Raw genomic sequence first — 19,575 nt, forward strand, 5'->3', positions numbered from 1 at the left:
TACTCACTATCCCATCATTCTAATTCAGTTTCATCCTCAGTAAAAAAAATTAACATTCAAATATTAACCACAGTTGGCAGCAAGAAGCTGTGTCACGGGTTCAAACCTTGCCACTTTTTGGGAGACTTTCAGCCTTAATCCGCAAATCCGGTCGAACAGGATTAGTCAGATTCCGTCAAAGAAGGGTTCAATATACATGTGGTCAAAACAAAAAAATAAATCATACTAGTTTAATTTTGGTCCAATCACAATTTATTAGATGCGAGAAAAAGAGGTGAAAAATACTTATATGAATTAAGCTTGCATGATGACAATGTATCCCATCATTGCACATGTGGAACTTGGTAGTGAATATAGATAACATTCCATTTCTAGGTCCCTAAACAATACCAACCAAGAAAACAATAAAAATTGATAGTCTAATTTTTCTTCTAGCTAGATTTTCGGTTTCTCCATAGTGCTCAATCTTATTTTTTGTTTTTTGGCCATATGAAACATTATGTCATATTATTATTGTTTACACCTTGTGGGCCTACTCAATAAAATAACTCAACACTTACATAAAAATAATATGACCTTTCAATTGTTACATGTTATCCTCAAATTTTTAGTCTTTTTTCAGGAAAATTGGTAACCTATAAAACTAATGATTGCTGGTTGATGGAGTCTCACGTGTAGATTTATTTCAAAGAGACAAAATGAGTTATCTACCCACATTCATTCATACAAATGATGTATGTCGTTTCTGTAATCTTCAACTTTCTTTAGTTGTAAACTTGTAATATAGTCGGATCTATTTAATCTCACCTTGACTTGATCTTGAAGGTGATAGATGGGGACAAACGTACAAGGGGTTTGCAATCTTCTTATGGATCCCATTGTGTGTATTTGGTGGGAAACAAAACATGATCTTCATATGATGATAGATTTCTTTCGAGTTAAATAGGCATTTGAAATTACCCACACCCGTAGCTTGTAATTAAATTATGTCAATGTTCTCTTCTTTCCAAAACTTAATTTTCAAATATTGTGCTAATAAAAAAATATTAATGAACATGTAAAAAGACATTAGATATGATCACTACTAGCTATATGACATGGATTTATGAAATTAATTAATTAAATCTGGTATACTAGATGTGGGTTGAGAATGAGCAGGACATGTGGGAATTAAATAGCATCAAAGGTAGACTTTCGGCCTTAATCTGCAACCCCGATAGAGCAAGATTAGTCGGATTCCGCCAAAAGGCGGGTTCGGTATTCCTCTGGTTAAACCAAAAAAAAATAGCATCAAAGGTAGGGGAAAATGAAAGTTGAAAAACCAAACTCACATTTGGTCTTTGCTCTTTCCATGTAAAACGGATTAGTTAGGTGAATCCAAGTACAGTTATAAATCAGTTACACCAAAGTGGCATAGATTTATCACAAACCCTAAAACATAGATTTAGCCACTGCGTGTTTAGGACAACATATCAACACACAAAAATGGTAATAAAATCAAAGATATGATAGAAACCCTAATTGAAAAAAAAACAAAATTGAAACGAGACATAAAAATGGCAAAAAGGGTTTATAAAACGATATTTATTTAAGACAAAAGTATTTATATTATTTCGGGAAACAAAATAAAGGTAGAAATATATATGGTATTGGCACCTAATCCCACTTTCATTTATCGTTTATTTATTTCCAAATATGTTCTAATCAATATATACTATAAATCTATATTTTTTTGGAAAAAAATAAAGTAGATAGATGAGGAATCCATGTCGTCCAAACACTCCGAGACAAAGTAGATTCAGAAGAGAAAAGCAAGCTTTACTTTACGACCCAGAAAAAGGAAATTTCAAACCTACAAAAGAGTGAGCTTAGGAAATTGGGTCGACACTAACATAACCCTATTTTTTCATCTTCATACCCACCCCACCCCACCCAACCTATCTCTATATTTAGTGGGCAAGTTTTTGTGATTGAATATTACAACCCCCACAAGAAATCAGGAGCGCCCTTTTCTTGTGTTGAGTTATTAGGCCATGCTTGTTTCTTGCCATTTTCAAAGGGCTTATGTCTCTTAATTATATCTCTTCTCTATAGTGAATGTTTGTTTGTGGTTTTCTTTTGCTTTTGCTTCACTGTTGAAAAGGGTTTTGTGGGTATGATTTGTTTATCAATCTTTGCTTTGGTTTGGACCCATTTTGATTCTCAAAATCTCTTCTTTAATCCCTCTTTCCTTTCTTTAATATATTCGTTTATCATATATGCGTTGTGTATGCGCCACTTGAGCCCTATTTTCAGCTTCATTTGTCTTCCACTGTTTCATCATATTTTTGGGTTTTAATCAGTTTTGGGGAATTGAAGTGCATGGAATACACATGAGCACATATACGTATATGCCTGGCTCCCTGTATGCCATCTGTGGAGCTCACCGGAAAAATCGATGGCCCTCCGTGGATGGCGTATGAGGAGCCAAGCATATCCACACATCGTATATGTGTTTGATTTACTTTGAATTTCAATTTTCAATTTCTCTTGCCAGGTACATATATATATCTCTTTAGTTTCTTATTTCTTCTAAATTTTTCTTCAGAATTGAAAAAAAGATTAATTAGTTTCATTAACTAAGAGCATTTATATGTTTTACTAGTATTTTGTCAGAGATCGATGAGGTGTTTCACGTGGAACTAATTAAAGAGAGGTGTTGCAATTATTCGTTTTCCGATAAGGCATCAACACTCTCTATAAACCGACAACATGAAAGTTACAACCTATGTATTGCCCAATCAACTTCAACCCTATATAGTATATAAATTTGTGTGTGTTTCTGTAATTAATCTTTTTTGGCACCTTACAATTACATCAATTTGAGAGAACCCCACATCTCACCTGTTCCATTAGTATAATTCTTGATTAACTAATAGTGGTGGCCACTTAATTACACCTTTACTAAAATGGTTTTAGTTAACTCAATTCATTTAGTTTTGCAGATACTACATGCAACAATGTAAGAGTATCAAGATTGGAGATATCTTGGTGAGGAACATTATTTATACATAGTACTCCACTTAATCAATCAAAGATCAAGAAACCCAAAAACTTTACAATATCTTGCAAGATTTTGATGGGAGGTGGATGCTAGACATATAGCTAATTGTGGATAGATACAAAATTGAGTGGAGAATGTGATGATGCTAGCTGAAAATTGTAATGAGTTATACGCAAGGGACACGAGGCTAAGGGTTGTGGTCACTTTCAAGGGTATAGTGTATAGGAAAGTGAAACAGATGGATGTATGCAATGTGTTTGAGTGCTTAGGGTTTTTTAGGTCCATCTGCATAGACCCTAATGTGGGGTTACCCCTGTGTGTGTGTGTTGTGTGTGTGATAATATGAGATGAGTCTATGAGATGATATGAAGAAACATCATTTTATTTCATTTTGCAGGTTTAGAGTGTGTGTGGTTGGTTAATTGAAGACACACATACAACAATGTACATTCACATGTGTGTTTCCATATAAATGTAATGTGAGTGTTTGTGTGTGTGTGAGAGAGAGGGAGCTAGGGTATGTGGGCAGGAGAGTAATGGGATTCTATGAGTAGTAAAAAGAAGATTTTTTTATCATATGATGGCTGCTTTTGCTGGGCTTGTGGGATCCCCCATTGATTCATACATTTACTCTAGAGAGGGAATGGGGAATGGACCACATGCACCCATCTAAAACACAAGAAAAGGGGAAAGAGAATTTCAAATTTTCAATCTCTCTCTCCATTTCTTGGTCTCTGGTTGGTTAGTGGAGAATAAAATTACACAGTCAATGCAGGTCAAAAAAGGACATATTATTGGGGTTCTGGCATCAAGAGATGGGACCACCCCACCTCTTCCAGGAGATCTCCTGAAATCAATTGGATCTCTCATCTCTCTCTTCATGCATATCAGTATATGTATGTGTGTGTATACCTACACAGACACACAAAGAGATAGCTCATCAGGAAACCAGTGTGGTGTGCAGTATGGAGAACATTCCCACTGCATATATCAGCTTTGTCTTAAAAGGAGGAAAATGTAAAGGAAAAAGAGAAATTATTATTGAAATGAAAAATAAAAAAATAAAAAATAAATAATAAAAAAAGAAGGGAATATGTGAGGAGAGCATATATGGGGTAGATCACCTTTCTTTTCGCATTGTGTTCAGACTGTACTTAAAAGCAGATTCTATTCTCCACACACACCTCTCAAACTTTTAATAATATCACCTCATCTTCTGACTCCACAGCTTTAAATTAAACAAATCATTGTATATTTGCATATCATGTAACGGTTGTAAATTGTAAAAGTGCTTGAATAATTGAGCTTATAAGGTAAAAGTGAGGGGAAATTGAAACAAAATACCTGTAGATTTTGATGTTGGCTACCCAGCTGCATGAGATATGTTTGGTGGCCTATTTCATGGGTTGATTTTTCAAGATTTGTTGTCTTATTTTAAGGTGATGTTGGTCTCTGTCCCCACAGCTGATTGGGCTGAGTTTGAAGTTTTGAACTTTCAAGATTGGTAGGTTTTGCCTCCCAAGTTGGAGGCATTCGATCCTGCTGATTTAGTAAACAAACTAACATACAATTCAAATACTTGTTTATACAATTTGCTTGTTCCGAGATTGCTGATTAAGACCATAATACACGACTTAGGACATAATTATTGTCTAAAATCAACAGGCTAAAAATACCAGATTACAATATGATCCATCGACCAACTGTTGCAGAGTGCTGGAGCCCGAAAAGTGATTGTGTAGAGAGTGGAGACCAATCTTACAGTTGAATAACTGATGAGTGAAAGATTGTTCCATAATTATAGCCGCAAAATATATCTGCTCAAGTTGTGTACTCTGCGTTTATCTTCACGTAATCATAGCTGAGATCGCAGCCCCATGCTTGTCCAGCACCCGGACCATCGCCTATTTTAGACGGCAACAATGGTGTAAGGAAAATGAAAAAAGTTCCAAGGTCATGATATAAGTATAGTTGATATGCCCAAACATGACGTCAACAATTAGAAAACAGATTTCTCAAAGTTACCAATAGATATCTGAATTATGACAGTCCCGTGTCTTTCTCCCGCCTCTCGAAGGTAATTACTAGCAACAGCCCTGAAACATTTTTTGGCTTATTATCACAAAAAAGGAAAGAAACTTGACTGCTTAAGGACACCTATCAGCTTATATAATATGATGAACTTTTGTGAGCCTATACATATGCATGCAGAGTAAGCAGAAATTTCAGTTTGAAGGGAACTTCTTTATGAGCACATATGAAGAGGCTTGTAAGATAAGGTCCAAGACATGCCGATTGGCTCTAATTCCACCTAATTTCTGGTAATTTAAAGTTACCTATCAAATGACAGTGGCTGGCCTTTCTCCATCAATTTAGTATCACCAAGTGATATTCGAAGGTTATTTTGATCAAAAGGGATTCCAGCATAACCAGCAGCACAAGCTATGCGCCCCCAATTTGGATCCCTGCCATATACTGCAGCCTACAACATGGAAAATGAAATTAATATCTGATCATGTCTAATCAGAATTTCCCAATCAGATAATTTAAAGATATATTATCATGCCTTGGTTAATGAAGAAGAAGCCACAGATCGTGCAACTTTTGCCGCGTCGGCTTCTGTACATGCTCCTGATACTTGTACCTGGAAATTGTATTCAGTTAAATTCGGAGAAGCTATCTACAGACTATAGACTCTCATAACTTCGGTCAGTCAACACCAACTTCAAGCATTAAAAAGTAAATAGCTCCCCGTGTAAAAATATTAGGAGGGCACCACAGTGACATTATACATTGTTGACTCGGCCTTCAATGGTGTTTTTACCTTTCAATGAGATACTTTACTAGAATATAAAAAGGTAACTAAGCATTTTATATTATAAGATTGCTGAGCCTTGTGAAGCAGATGTGTTCCAAAATCTAAATTATAAGATTATATCATATGATTGATGCCCAGTGGCCGAAAGAGTTTATGCCCATGGGTAAGAGCTTATTCCTTCTTGGGTAATGGGTAAGACCTTATTTCTTCTTAGCAAATACTTAGCAGAATACTTTCGTACTAGAATTCTCATTTTTAGCTGCTATATAGTATGTCACAAGGGAAGGGTTTTCGAAGCAGATGGAATACATGTTTTGGGAAAATATGCACACCTCAATCAAACACGTTGCTCCTTCTCCATCCCAGGCTATTGACTTAGCAAGACCTTGCATTACCTGACAAATTGATATTAGAAAATGTCACGTGGAAGTGAGATCATCTTTGAATGTATGTATGAGATAAAATAACCAACCGTGTACACTATCCACCATTCCATACCTAGAGCAGTAATCACATATTACATATCTACTAATGGATCTCATATCAGTCAACTGCAATGTCAACTAGGTAAATAGATTTGAACTATTTTGTTCAAACCAGTTCCATGAAATAAACATCACAGCCCCCCAAACATATGGTACTTCCGTTTTGCTTCGTCCTCCCTGGCAAATAAGCGCAGGAAATTCATAGAAACTGAACTTCCTCTACTACAAAAAGCAAGCGCCTTAATCTTATTGCAGTTTTACACATTTTTTAATGATAGAACAATAATAGACAAGTATCAGATACAGTATATGCCAGTCTGGATAGTATAATAGAGAGTCAGAGAGATTATTTGATACCAACTAAGATTGAGATACGTACAACATCAAGACAGGCTTGCAAATGTTGTGCATCAGAATCATCAAGAGAAGATATTTTATTTGCTCTTGAAAGGCCACTAGCCAAAGCAATGACACAATCGTTAGTACTGGTATCTCCATCTACCTGCCAAAAAGCATCGAGCGGGATAAAAGTGAATACAAGCTTTTCTCAATCAGTAGTTACTAGTGTTAGGAAAAAGAAACTAAACTTTATTTCAGAGTTACGTACTGATTAATACATAAAAGAAGATGGTGTCTTAACTTGTTATGATTAAATAGTGAGTGTGTGTGTGTGTGTGTTAAATAGATTGCATTAGCTCATGTAAGATTATTAAATCATCAGGGAAAGCATTAATCAATCAATACAATGGACCATAGTATACATGTAAAATTGTCAGACTACACATGTGTCGATTGTCAGACAAATGTGTCAACTGTGTATCAAGAAATGGAGGGACTACATAGGTTAGTGAACGCTATACATGTAGAATCATCCATAATGAACAATAAGTTACTGTGCATATTAGAAGTGCATGTATTGGCTTCATAGTTCCAAGCAGATAAATCCTTCTGAAAGCAAGATATAGGAAGAACTTTGACACTTACAGTAATTTGATTGAAACTACGGCCGACAGCAACTCGTACCATTTTTCGCCACACTTCACTTGAAACTGAGGCATCGGTTGTTACAACCTATAAAAGTTAAATAAGTAAAATTAATTATTTGTTACAAATTTTGTAGTAGAAAAAAATGACATCTGAAGTACATACCCCAAGCATTGTGGCCATGTTAGGATGAATCATCCCAGAACCTTTTGCCATACCACCAATCTTTACTTGTTTTCCTCCAACCTATTTCAATAAATAACAGGAAAGCTAACAATGATTATAATGAAACTCATCATCATATAGCTCAACCATCAAATTCAAATCTATCAAACCATAGAAATTGACAACACTAGTATTGCTAAAAATTGCCCCAACTCAAGATGTCAACTTCAACTCTAGACCAGTAACAGCAGTTCAATATAAATCATGATTAGATAATAAAGAAGACATCATCAATGCATACACATGCATGAACAAAGAGTTCCACACCTTTGATTCTATTGCAACACTTTTGCTCACAAGATCTGTGGTAGTTATTGCTACAGCAGCAGAATCTGCACTGTAAAAATACAATAAATCAGAAACTTTAATGTGGGAAAAGGAAATCGAGTTTGAAAACGAAGGAAATAGGATGAAAGGGATTCAACTATGCATTTTGATAGAATAAAGGAAAAGAAAGCTCATCTTCACATCCAAGTCAAGAAAAGTAGCTGTAGCTGGAGCTGGAGGCATAAATGGAACAATATCTATAAGTCTAACATTTATCATTAGGTCTATTCTGATTAATTACCCTTGAATAGTCGACGACAGACGATTTACTAAATCTGGAAGTGACTTGAGAAGTGCCTCCTGCATGTGAGAAAGAATAGCATTTAGCCAGGCCAGTTGCTATATTGCAGTGTCTGGATAGTTAATTAAAATCTTAAACAAGTTATGAATACATGCATTGAGCATAACCAATAATCATGACTATTGTTTCTACCTTCTTGATACGTTTACCAATCACACCAGTGGATTCAATCAAAACTTGGTCGGGCTTCAGTTGCAGTAACTGTATTCTTGCAAGTTAGATACATAAAGACTAATTTTGCAATCAAAATATAAGAGAGTGGCAATCTCAAATACAGATACCTCAGCAAGGGCATGGGAACAGTCTAGTACATCCTGATAACCAGCATCACCCTATAAACAAGTTCAAAGAAAATTAGTTCCATCATATATTGGTCAAAATAGCCACTGCTACTCCAAAGTCCAAATGATCTAACTTCTGGAAGTAGCATAGAGAAATTTCCTGGCTGAATATTTCCTTTTCTTTTATCAAAATTTAACCATGTTGTTTTAATGTACAGCAGCAGTCAGTAGTTTAAGGAAAATTACCGTTGCTGCATTCGCTTGACCAGCATTTATCAGTACCGCACGGCCCTAAGAAATGGAGGCACACATCAGTTATCTGGAGATTTGTTTTCTTCCAGGTGTCTTAATTTCTCGTGTTTTCTAATCCTTTGTAGTCCATATATTAAGATTTCATAAGTTGAAAAATACAGATAGAATTAGATAATTTTAGAGAAAGGTATGAAAATTGTTGCCTGTAGGCTAAGATCACTGTAGGAGATCCCCTACAACCAACATAAACAGGGTTGTAATAACATACGGTTTCAGACTTTTCTAGTGCGTCTTTGCAGTATAGTACTGGCGCAGCAGCAACAACATTAGTTGTAAATGTGCCTGCATAAATAAGTAGTGTATTAGAACAAAGCACATGTTTAAGAAACTAATGAACCAAAACTCCAATTTTTTAAAGATGTAGCAAAAGGTTGTAGTATATCAAGGTTCCCACTGGGATGCTGGTTTAATGATATGAACCATTCTACTACTAGTCTAAATGGAAGACTGCTAACATCTCTAACAAGTAATAAGGAGATCAAACCTGCAGATACAGCATCTACATCGCAAGTGACCAGTGCAAGATCAGGCTTCTCTCCAACTGCACGTAATCCACCGTATATCCCAGCAGCTTTGAAACCCTTTGCTGCTGTAACTCCACCCGGTATCTGGAACATTGAATGCCATATTAGTGGTCAACTAAAATGACACGTAAACACCTTAGCAGATCCATTTGGTGAATTCTTCAATTTGGGAGGCAAAGAAAAAAAGCATCCCCTTTTAATATTTAAGAATTGATCGAGTAAGTCCAAACTATCAGTCTATATTGCACTACTTTATCTAGTTCAAATTCTACATCAGCATTGCCATATATAAAAAATTATGTGATTCTTACTGAATCTAGGTTCATTGCATCACATACGGACTGAATTCTGAAACATTCAAGGATAAGCATCTCCATATTAATTAACCCAAAACCAACCAACCAGTGACTCCCCTAAAAAGTTAATGATAAATAAAATACTACTAATCTACAAACCAATCAAAGAATTAGACTCTGAAAAATCAAACAAAAGTGTTCATTTTCCCCATGATTGTAAGGAGCAGATACACATGAGTCCTCCCATTTGGGTAGAAAACTAAAACTGCACCCATGTGATGAATGACTAACATGATAACACTGTAATGCACTCGAACAAAGAAGAGAGCACAAGACAGAAGCTAATATGCATACTCACATACCGCACTGTATACACGCATGTACATTGCATACATGTACAAGGCCAATCCATAATTTGATAACATGGTGAGCTAAAAACTTAACACTTGGATGCATCAAATTTTATAATACCAAAATATCAATGTCCATATAAAATGTGTTTGAGAAACTTCAATGCATAAAATTCAAGCCAAAATATTGAGGTATTAGTTTTAATCATTTTAGGTTGGGTTAGTTGTGTTGAGAGCATAAATATATAGGGTATACGGAAATGTTTTGGGCTTGCAATGGGATTCAGCCCTGCGCTAGCCCTTTGTAGATACACCTCTCACTGAAAGAGCACCAAATACTTGGAAGAAAAAAAAAATGAAAACTTGACTCTAATTATTAACCTGATGCCATGGCCCTTCAGGCAACAAAATAGGAGCTGCCGGTATGTAATTCGACACGTCCTCTCCAACCGACACTGTCGCGAAAACTCTGCAGTTATTCATTCTCAAACTACCTGCTGGTGAATATATCTGCACAATAAAACAGCCGGTCTGATTGCCATCCACAAATGCATATTTACTAATTTACTGATTAAATCATAAATGTAGAAGCAAATAATCAATTAACGAGACATGGAACCTATAGCTATCATTACAAGTATAGTTGAATGAAGGGATAGAAATGCAAACCTTGGATTGATTGAGTCCGCGGAATTTGAGGGTGAAATGGTGAGAAACGTAGAGAGACATTGTTGGCGGCTGAGTCCGGAGCTACATGGGATGGATTAATCAATTTAGTAATTTATTTTAGGGTTTAGCAAAGATTTGGTGTGAGATTAAGCTGGACTGAGACTTTAAACAACACAGTATATGAAACATAAAATATACTACTACTCCACATTACTGTTTAACGGCGACGGGAGAGAAGCGGAGATAGCGGCACACTGTGGCTGTGCTGCTGTTTATTGTTCGCAACGAGAGAGAGATACGATGCGACGATTCTTGATTATGTATGCATTGGCGTGAGCCGTTAAGCATCTCATTCAGGTATTTCAAGTTATTTCTTTCTTCTCTTTCTTAATTAATTCCCCAAATTCTAATTTTTTTCTAGATTTGACAACGGTTGAATGTTGAAAGATGGTCTTTTTCTACAAGACAATTGACATACCTCGAATTTTTGGTTGATTACTAAATGTGCTAAAATGTTTATTTGATTGAATTAATCGAGTCATTGGCACTCACAGTACACGCCTTAAATTCAGAGTTCATCTCTAAATAGGGGTGGGGAAATGGTTCTCGTTTCTTGGTTAACCGAGAATCGAACCTTATTTTTTCGGTTATCGGTTAACCGAAAACCGAAAAAATAAGATTAAGGTTCGGTTCTCGGTACCGAAAGGTTAGAACCGAAGAACCGATTAGTCTGTTTAATTTTGATTTTTTATAGATTCATTTTAACTTCATAAACTCTTTCAAGTTTCAAAGAAGTTGATAGAATCATAGAAACCAAACTAAATGTGACTCAACTTATTTTTAACACAAGTATACCCGCAAGTGTACGGGGCTAATGTAGCAAATAGTAAGCAAAGAGTATCGTATCCACAGAGACAATGAGTGTCAACCTAATTACCACGAACCAACCTCAACTACTATCTAGATGAATCAGAATTTTGGTTTTTCTAAATCTATTTAAAAGTAAGGTAAAAACAAATAGAGAAAGAACTAAAGCAAATAAGAGAAAACGGATGTAGATCAAGGATGAGGAAGGTAGAATCTTACGGGATCGATAACAACTATCATATGCTCAACTAATTTCCAAACTATGCCAACAAAGGGTCTCAAGGGTTATTAAACTATCACTAAGGTAAAACTATATCTTTTTCTCAAAGCATACAATTTGTAGATTGCTACCTAGAACCGAAGTGTCCTTCCTAGAACTAAGGTAACAACTCCTAAAAGCTCCTAAGATACTTAGCTTCATTCAAAGGCTCAAATTTGTCGATTATATTGGCAAAGATGTCAACTTCTCTTCTTTCAAATTAAACTACTCACTTCTCATGTATTGTAGTAAAATCCACATGCATTTATAAGGTGATGAATCAAATAAATGTATAAGCACAAGAGGAATCAAAATAACCACATGAGCCAAGGCATAGGAAAAGGAAATCAATTAAACATAAGAATCATTGTATCTCCCCCGTAGAACTCTACGAAGGGTTTAGCTACTCATGTTCAACACAAAAGTCAAAGAAATATTCAAAAACATGGTTTGAATAAGAATAAAACTAAAAGTAGAAACTCCTAGAATTGGATTGGGCGGATTGGAGGCTTCGTCTTCAATCTTGCGATGAATACTCGTCCTCTGCTCGTTCTTCTCTTCTTCCTAGGTGAAAAAATGGTATTTTTGGGGTAGAAGGCGTTTCCTAGGCATATATATACCTAGGGTTGACTTTGGGCCTGAAATAAACTGTCGAACGAAGCTGGCGGGTCGCCAGGTTGGGTGTGCATCAAAGCTGGCGAGTCGCCAGCTGCCTACGGCGTTTTTCTCGTGTTTTGTTGGCGGGTCGCCAGCTATGTCACTGCTCCGCGCAGTCTTGGTAAAATGGTCATAACTTCTTCTACCAAACTCCGATTGAGACGTTTAAGACATCCACGCGAAGCTATTTCGAAGACGAAGAGAATGGTATGCATTGCATGCGAATCGGACTTCAAAATCTCCAGAAAAGCTGTCTTGGACATTGAGTAGCTGCACATCCACATGTTTTGTACATTTTTTTACACATTTTTCACAAAATGGTCAAAATACCAACATAATAGAGAAGTAGCTATAACCATGTCTCAAAGTACATAATATATGATCAAAACCAAGTAAAACTACCCTCTAAAACCATGTAAAATCCAAGTGAATCAATATGTCCATATAATTTGTATGCATTTTAGACAAGAGAATACACAAATAAGAGAGATAACCAATCTCATGACATCTACTTTGTTTATTGAAATTTAGAACTTAATCGTATTAGATAAATATGGAGCATTAGCAAACAACTTAAATATCCCATAATGATATAGGTACATAGACTTATCTTCCTCTCTCATCTAAATTCTCGTAGCACGCCGACACCATTGCGCTCTCCACACCGGCGACGACGAGGCTACTGCTTCTCCTCGTTGTGCTGCTCTCTCCCGCGCCGGGGACGACGAGGTTGCTGCCCTCTCCACACCGCTGCTCTCCGACGAGGCTGTTGTCCAACTCTCCACGCCGATGTTCTCTCATTCGGTTCCTTTGGTGGAACCGAAGAATCAATCGGTTAGGACCGAACCGACAAAGGGTGCGGTTCCGGTTCTAGATTTTGGAAAAAATGGGATTAGGTTAACCGACTAATTGGTTCGGTCGGAATCGAACCGACCGAATCCCCACCCCTATCTCAAAGTCTATCTCAATTTTGGGAGCTTATCTCATAGTCTATATCAATTTTCTCCTGTCACATACACCTATCTCAGAGTTCATCTCCATGCAATGGGAGCCCATCTCACCGGGCATATCTCATTTCCACATCATCACCTATTTTCTTTTATTTTTAATGTCAATGTTTAAATAATATAAATTAAAATACATAATAAATTAATTCTTCTATGTATTACAATATTGAAAAAAAATATAACGCTAAGCAAATTTCAATAAAATTACAATAAAACATTTTAATTGGAGAAGAAATTTAATAAAGTAATTTTAAAAAATAGTAGTGAGTAGAGAAGGATGTGGGTGTGTGAAATGAATGTGATTGTGAGGTATTTATAATAGGAGAAGAAATTTAATAATGTAATTTTGAAAAAATGATTATTGGCCTCGGCGCCCTGCAAAGGGGGCCTATCTCGAGGCCGATTGAGTGCCGGTCGCGGATCGACTGAGGCGTATGATCGGCCATGGGGGGAGGCGTTGTTGAGTGGCGATCGGCTCCCTCTCCACAATGGGAGTTGATCGGCGGCGATGGGGTGCCCGATCGCTCGGCCTTCCGATCGGCCACCATTGTGAGTGTCCTAAGTCAGTTATTTAATTTAATTTTATTAGTTGTTCCTCAAATTTATTTTTCAATTAAGAATTTTATATGAACTCTAAAATTTTTAAAAAAATATATCGTGATAGTCTTTATTGGTGGTACTCATACCAGAACTAATGCGAAAATCGATATTCAATTGTGGCGTTTACTACATTTTCTTATTATTGTTCAAATTAGGAAGGTCAGTAAAGCCTGTAATCCATGATTAGATCCGAATAACTCATTAAATTTAAAGAGTTAGGATATCAAATTTAATATTTGATAAAATCACAATCGAATTACCGAACAACTCATTAAATTTAAAGAGTTGGTATTGGAAATTTATTGTCTAATAAAATTATGATCCGATCAGCCTGCTATCCAAGTAGTGTTGATCCGATCTTTGACAATTAATTCATATAGATAGTTTTTATAATATACTATAATTTTACAAAAAATTAATCTTTCATTTTATATTTAATATATATATGTGTATTATATTTTATTAATATAATACTAGATAAATGAGTTATAACACTTGTATTCCGTATAAAAAATATTTTTAATCATGCTTGAATGAACTAAATAAGCAATGGGGCATTATGTGATATTTAATTTTGGTAATAATATTATAAACCATATAAAATGTATTCTGCAGACGTCGGCCTATATATCCATTCCTAGACGAGGGTTTCAAATTATTTTTCTTATATTCGATTAGAATTCATTAATATCCTCTTCCTTAGCAAAATTGGGGTTTGATTCGATCCAGTTTGAATAATTTGAGTAGAATTTGTAGAGAAAAAGATGGAAGACGAAGAGGTGAATATCGAAGAATTGGCTGCCAACCTTTCTACTTACGAAGAGCAACTTCAACAGGTGCTTCCTTTTCCTTTTCCTTTTCCTTTTCCGTTTTCGTGCGGGAATTGATTTTGTTTGTGTAGATTACTCTCGCAGCGATTCAAAGACTTCTTTTTTGGCTGTTTTGCTATGGATTTTGGTCTTTTTTAGTGTGAATTGTTTCTTGTTCGACGCATTTTAGTGTTGATTGTTGACAGCGAAGATTGGAGGTTCTCCTTAGTCTTCAAACCTAACTAGAGGTGTTTAGCTGCTTTGATATCCTAATATTTACCGAGTATGGGAAGGAAATAGGCTTTAAAGTTTAAACTTTGCCTCTTTAAGTTAGGCTTCTGAATTTGTGATGTGTGTTGACAACTTCAAACTTCTCATTCTGATGCTATTCACTCTACTTTGTGGCAGTGAAGTCTAAATATGATCTTTGTATATTTTATAACCAAATTTAATGGGATATTGCTCTTGGAATCAAATACTTCAGTATAAGAGTGAGATGTGGTGTTCACTTATTCACTATCTTGTTCTTATTGAAGGGGTATGCCTGGCCAATGTACAGTTTTATCATTCCCTGCTACTATTTTTAATTTTTGGATTTTTGGTTTCTCTTAAAATTGAATATTACTCATTTGCTTCAGTATTCCAAATTTGGTATTTATGTCAACTGTATTTGTGTCTTAATATGATTCAAGGTACGCAAACTGTTGAAAGATGATCCGAAGAATTCTGAATTTTTGGACATGGAGAAAGAACTTGCGGAGGTGATTTTCATTTTTTTTGTTTTTGCAAACTTCCTTCCTCTCATCGTTACTGGTGGATCCCACAGTTGATAGTTCTAAGTATGGGATCCTCCTATTCTTTCTGCTTAACATTACATATATCATCATAGTTGCTAGTTGTTAGAGATGTTTAAGAACACCGACCATTGTTGTATAATAGGTTAGAAGGTCATTACTTTCTCTATAGTTTAATTTCAATCTCTCCCTCTCTCAAATATTACTATTGCTCGAACAAGCAGTTTCAAGAAACCACCTCTGACAGATGAAAGATGTTTTTTCCCTTGTGGTTTGTCAAGGTGAGAATATCTTATCTTGTTAAAAGAAATAAGCATACATGGTGTGCAGAAGTGTCGGGGTTTTAGAAAGAAGACACTAGGACTTTGTCAAGATGCCCATCACTTCTGTCTTGATTCCATTGCAGGTGTGCTATGTGGTGATGGCCGGCTTGCTCTGTCTCGTGAATTTTGGCTGTCACTCTGGATTGAAGTTCATGTTTTCGTCTTTTCACTAATTATATTATGATAATTGGAAGATTATAATTTGGGTTTATTTGTGGCTGAAGGTGATTGCATTGACAGAGGAGCTTCTGACAACTGCTAAACAAAATGATGGTAGTTCTGAACTTGTTAATGGGACTAGTGGAGAAGCATCTCCTGATCTGCAACTTTCTGGGATCACCTTTGATGTTAGTCCTTTTCTGACTTGATTTTTTTGACGAGTCTTTAGATTTTGAGCTAACAATGAATAACGACCTTATATTCTTGTAAGTTGTAAGACACATTACATCTTGGTAAGTTGGTATTCAATTTGTGTAATAGTGGTACTCTAGCTTGGAAATATTGGGTAATTTACATTGGGATTTGGACTCATCTCGGATAAGTGGTTGGGGTAATATCTGAGCATCGATCCCATGTTCTTTATTTTTGGAACTAAGTTCCAGGATTGAATAGATTTATAGTAGTCCTCCAAGCCATGTCCCTACTTATTATCTATTCTTTTATACGTACCCAAAATAGAGTTATCTCTACTAATTCAACTAAACTGCATAGTTGCAAATAATGTTGGTAAAAACATGTTTTGATTCTTCATGTAAAAAAAGGGACCCAATGTACTTATTTTTTCACCATGCAAACTTCATTTATCTACAAATTTACCATGCATGGCCCTCCATTTCTCCACTCATAAGCCGCAACACACTCTAACTAATAAAGTGGGTCCTTTTTCCACTCACAATACATTCCATCTAATATTTATTAAAACTTAGTGTCACAACCTATTGTTGTAGCGTGCACTATTTTGTGGGACGTATGAACTATATATATATATATATTATCTGATGTCCCCCTCTCTTCTGTACCGAAATCTTTAACTACTCACATATTCAAAGTTTTAAATCGAACTAATTTCTAAACAAATCCCAGTTCTGGGCTTCACTGCCACTCATGCTGATCTGACTACTTTTATTGGTAATCCCATGCAGAAACCAAGAACTACTGCTATTGATGGTAATAAATTTCCACTTGGAACCAAAGTCCAAGCTGTCTGGAGCGAAGATGGAGAGTGGTATTTATAGTGAATATATGTTTTTGTTGGGTTGTGTGTCTATTAGTTAGTAAAGATGTCTCTATCCTTCAGTTTCTTTATCTCTTCTCCCTCTTGTATGTGGCTGATTTAGATCGAATGTTCAGGTATGATGCAACCATTGACTCTCATACTCCAAATGGGTATTATGTCACCTATGATGGATGGGGTAACAAGGAAGAGGTAATTTATCTTCCTTCTTGCATGGTGCTTTTTTCTAACATCAAACGGTCAATGAAAACAAAAAAAATTACTAGTAATATTTAACCCTGTGACATAGCAGAAACAGGAAAGGACCCTATAGAACTTGTTAAACTTAAAAACTGTTTTTACAACCTGGTCTACTATCTGACCTACTAATCTGGTTTATTCATCACGCAAACCCTCAATCCCATGAATTGTATGAAGGCTCTGCCTAACCTTATGTAGCATCATATTGTAATGTGATTTTTGAGATTACATTTAGAAGGGGTTGGTGATTCCAGGTGGATCCCGATAACGTCAGATCTATCCAAGAAGGCACTGCAGACCCTTTGCTGGAAGCTGAAAAGATTGCTGTTGCTACAAAAGAAGCCCTAAAACGGAAGATTGCCCAATCTGCTAGCAAGGACTTCGAGGCCTGGACTGTTCCTGCAAAACTTCAAATTGATCGTAATGATCCTGAAGATGTGGTATGTTTGGATTTACTGCTCATTTTATAGTGATTATGATTGAATTAGTGCTCATATACTTAGTTGTCAACTAAGTTTAATCCAACTGTTATATGAAGGGATGTTTGATTTTATTTTCCACTAGATGAGCTAAGATTGGGAAGGGTATTGGTCATTCCAGAGCACTGGCCTCATCCCCTAATCTTAAAATATTCGTACCTGATTACTGATGTTTAATTGCATCCTGGAACCCCCTCTATGCCCTCCATCGGGGTTGAGGATAGGACCCATGATGGGGTTTGAGGATGCCATTCTGTGTAATAAATTAAAAAAGATGGGGTTTGAGGATACCATTCTGTGTTCTTTTACATTTTTTTAAAATTTATTTTACACAGAAAGCTACAAAGCGTAAAAAGATACATGCATTCAAGTCCAAAATGCGTATGGAAGAAAAAGAAGTTACACAAAACAAGAGGCAGAATGCCTGGCAGCAATTCCAGACCACGAAAGGCAAAGCTAAAAAGGTGTGTTCACGTTTGCTGCCTGCTTGTATTTGTGTTCCACACATCTTTTTGTTGAGTCATATACTGCTGTAAGCAACCCCCCATTTTGTGTGTTTTTTAAGAGAGCATGATCCACCTTTTATGCGCTACTCACACACACCCACACACACATTCTGTTGTGTGCACAATGCTGGTATATGTGTTTGTATTTTTCTTTTCTTGCTTTTCTCCTCGTGTCTCAATGTGCTAAGTGCATAACTCATAACCTACAAGTGCATCCAATGCTATTCTTTGCTATGAACTGTATGTGGAATCTAGAATCTTCAACCACCTTGCTTTAATTGCACACTTGTCATATCCTCTTCTTTTTTACTGACGAGAACTAAAAATTAATCAAGTCTTTTTTCCTCATGTTCGGTTGCCTGCAGGATTGTTCACCACTTGTGCTGTAATATCATGTCTTCCACTATTTTTACCTTTTGGTTTCCCTCAAAAAGCTTACAATCATAGTTGTGGGGTTTACATCAATGGTTGAAATGAAATTTGATATCCTACTTGCGCTACACCAAACATGCATTCTATGATACATCAGCATGTGACTGGATGGCTAATGCAGTAGGAGTTTAGACGTTACGTTGATGCTTGGAAGATCTGTACTGTCCTACTAGCTGCATGTATCTCATTTCTGTTATTTCTTTCTTCTTCCTGTCATTTACGTCTTTTGTTTGCTTTCTACACTCCAAGCCATACTCAGGGGAATTTAGTGACCAAGTATTACTAATGCTTGAGGCTTCTTTGCAATCTACAAGACAAACATTTTTCTCGTGTCGTGTCGTGTCTTTTCAACAAGTAAAAGGCTCTCTTTTTTCATGTACTATATTGAAATTTGGCTTTATCTTAAAGGTTGGTTTCTTCTCCGGCCGAAAGCGCGAGAGCATATTCAAGTCTCCTGATGATCCATTTGGGAAAGTTGGAGTGACTGGAAGCGGGAAGGGTTTGACGGAGTTTCAGAAAAGAGAAAAACATTTACATCTCAAAGGAGCAAATATGGAAAGTGCAGATGAGTAATGTAAACCAGTTAGGGCTCTCTCTCTGTTGTGTAATTTTTATGATAACTGAGTTTTCTGTGCAAATTGTGGTTGCACTAGCAGAGCCATATATGACCATGTTGGTTCGTGATTGAAATGGTTTCGAACTTTCTATAGATGGCATTAACTTGTGATCAAATAGTTCGTACCTCATCTGTTG

At 36.2% G+C, this 19,575-nt stretch overlaps 2 protein-coding genes and 2 long non-coding RNA genes across 6 annotated transcripts; 2 read left to right on the forward strand and 2 right to left on the reverse strand.

The window, feature by feature from the left end:
- Nucleotides 1–1,954: 1,954 nt before the first annotated feature.
- LOC125214965 (uncharacterized) lies at nt 1,955–3,432 on the forward strand. Its single transcript, XR_007175190.2, has 2 exons — nt 1,955–2,536; nt 2,985–3,432. It is a non-coding gene; the product is annotated as an uncharacterized LOC125214965 (long non-coding RNA).
- On the reverse strand, nt 3,024–4,380 carry LOC148930052 (uncharacterized). The gene is made up of 2 exons (XR_016137304.1): nt 4,168–4,380; nt 3,024–3,955 (listed from the first exon to the last, which is right to left on the reverse strand). It is a non-coding gene; the product is annotated as an uncharacterized LOC148930052 (long non-coding RNA).
- Nucleotides 4,381–4,589: 209 nt separating this feature from the next.
- Nucleotides 4,590–11,009, reverse strand: LOC125214964 (arginine biosynthesis protein ArgJ family). Its single transcript, XM_048116227.2, has 18 exons — nt 10,830–11,009; nt 10,616–10,696; nt 10,328–10,456; nt 9,261–9,384; nt 8,985–9,058; nt 8,711–8,755; nt 8,465–8,515; nt 8,316–8,384; nt 8,124–8,182; nt 7,823–7,892; nt 7,496–7,576; nt 7,331–7,417; nt 6,726–6,848; nt 6,194–6,256; nt 5,610–5,687; nt 5,380–5,525; nt 5,069–5,139; nt 4,590–4,947 (listed from the first exon to the last, which is right to left on the reverse strand). Exons 2-18 carry the CDS (start codon nt 10,673–10,675, stop codon nt 4,865–4,867), a joined length of 1,413 nt encoding a protein of 470 aa, XP_047972184.1. The 5' UTR covers nt 10,676–10,696; nt 10,830–11,009; the 3' UTR covers nt 4,590–4,864.
- A 3,620-nt stretch (nt 11,010–14,629) lies between these two features.
- On the forward strand, nt 14,630–19,554 carry LOC125214609 (uncharacterized). 3 transcript variants are annotated; one of them, XR_016136910.1, is made up of 10 exons: nt 14,630–14,841; nt 15,507–15,575; nt 16,015–16,026; nt 16,156–16,278; nt 17,074–17,156; nt 17,282–17,357; nt 17,660–17,845; nt 18,220–18,348; nt 18,756–19,001; nt 19,231–19,327. XR_016136910.1 is itself a non-coding variant. In XM_089067997.1 (9 exons), the coding sequence occupies exons 1-9, from the start codon at nt 14,770–14,772 to the stop codon at nt 19,393–19,395; spliced, it is 915 nt and encodes a 304-aa protein (XP_088924123.1). In that variant the 5' UTR covers nt 14,631–14,769; the 3' UTR covers nt 19,396–19,554. The 3 variants fall into 3 exon arrangements, 2 of the variants coding, with proteins under 2 accessions (XP_088924123.1, XP_047971660.1); XM_089067997.1 differs by lacking the exon at nt 18,756–19,001 and having other exon boundaries at nt 14,631–14,841; nt 19,231–19,554; XM_048115703.2 differs by lacking the exons at nt 16,015–16,026; nt 18,756–19,001 and having other exon boundaries at nt 14,632–14,841; nt 19,231–19,554.
- Nucleotides 19,555–19,575: the final 21 nt, after the last annotated feature.

The sequence above is a fragment of the Salvia hispanica genome, chromosome 3, assembly GCF_029641045.1.
Source record: "Salvia hispanica isolate PSC_SH4W2 chromosome 3, Shi_PSC_v1, whole genome shotgun sequence".
NCBI lineage: Eukaryota > Viridiplantae > Streptophyta > Magnoliopsida > Lamiales > Lamiaceae > Salvia > Salvia hispanica.

What these genes read in the sequence shown, in the direction of transcription:
- LOC125214964 (XM_048116227.2), bottom strand. Translation starts at nt 10,675, where the DNA reads ATGTCTCTCTACGTTTCTCACCATTTCACCCTCAAATTCCGCGGACTC. An exon ending in GCGGACTCAATCAATCCAAG is followed by an intron (nt 10,457 to 10,615) that starts GTTTGCATTTCT and finishes TTTATTGTGCAG; the next exon opens with ATATATTCACCAGCAGGTAG. An exon ending in GAGCAACGTGTTTGATTGAG is followed by an intron (nt 5,688 to 6,193) that starts GTGTGCATATTT and finishes TACAATTTCCAG; the next exon opens with GTACAAGTATCAGGAGCATG.
- LOC125214609 (XM_089067997.1), top strand. Translation starts at nt 14,770, where the DNA reads ATGGAAGACGAAGAGGTGAATATCGAAGAATTGGCTGCCAACCTTTCT. An exon ending in TTTCTGGGATCACCTTTGAT is followed by an intron (nt 16,279 to 17,073) that starts GTTAGTCCTTTT and finishes AATCCCATGCAG; the next exon opens with AAACCAAGAACTACTGCTAT. An exon ending in CGAAAGGCAAAGCTAAAAAG is followed by an intron (nt 18,349 to 19,230) that starts GTGTGTTCACGT and finishes TTTATCTTAAAG; the next exon opens with GTTGGTTTCTTCTCCGGCCG.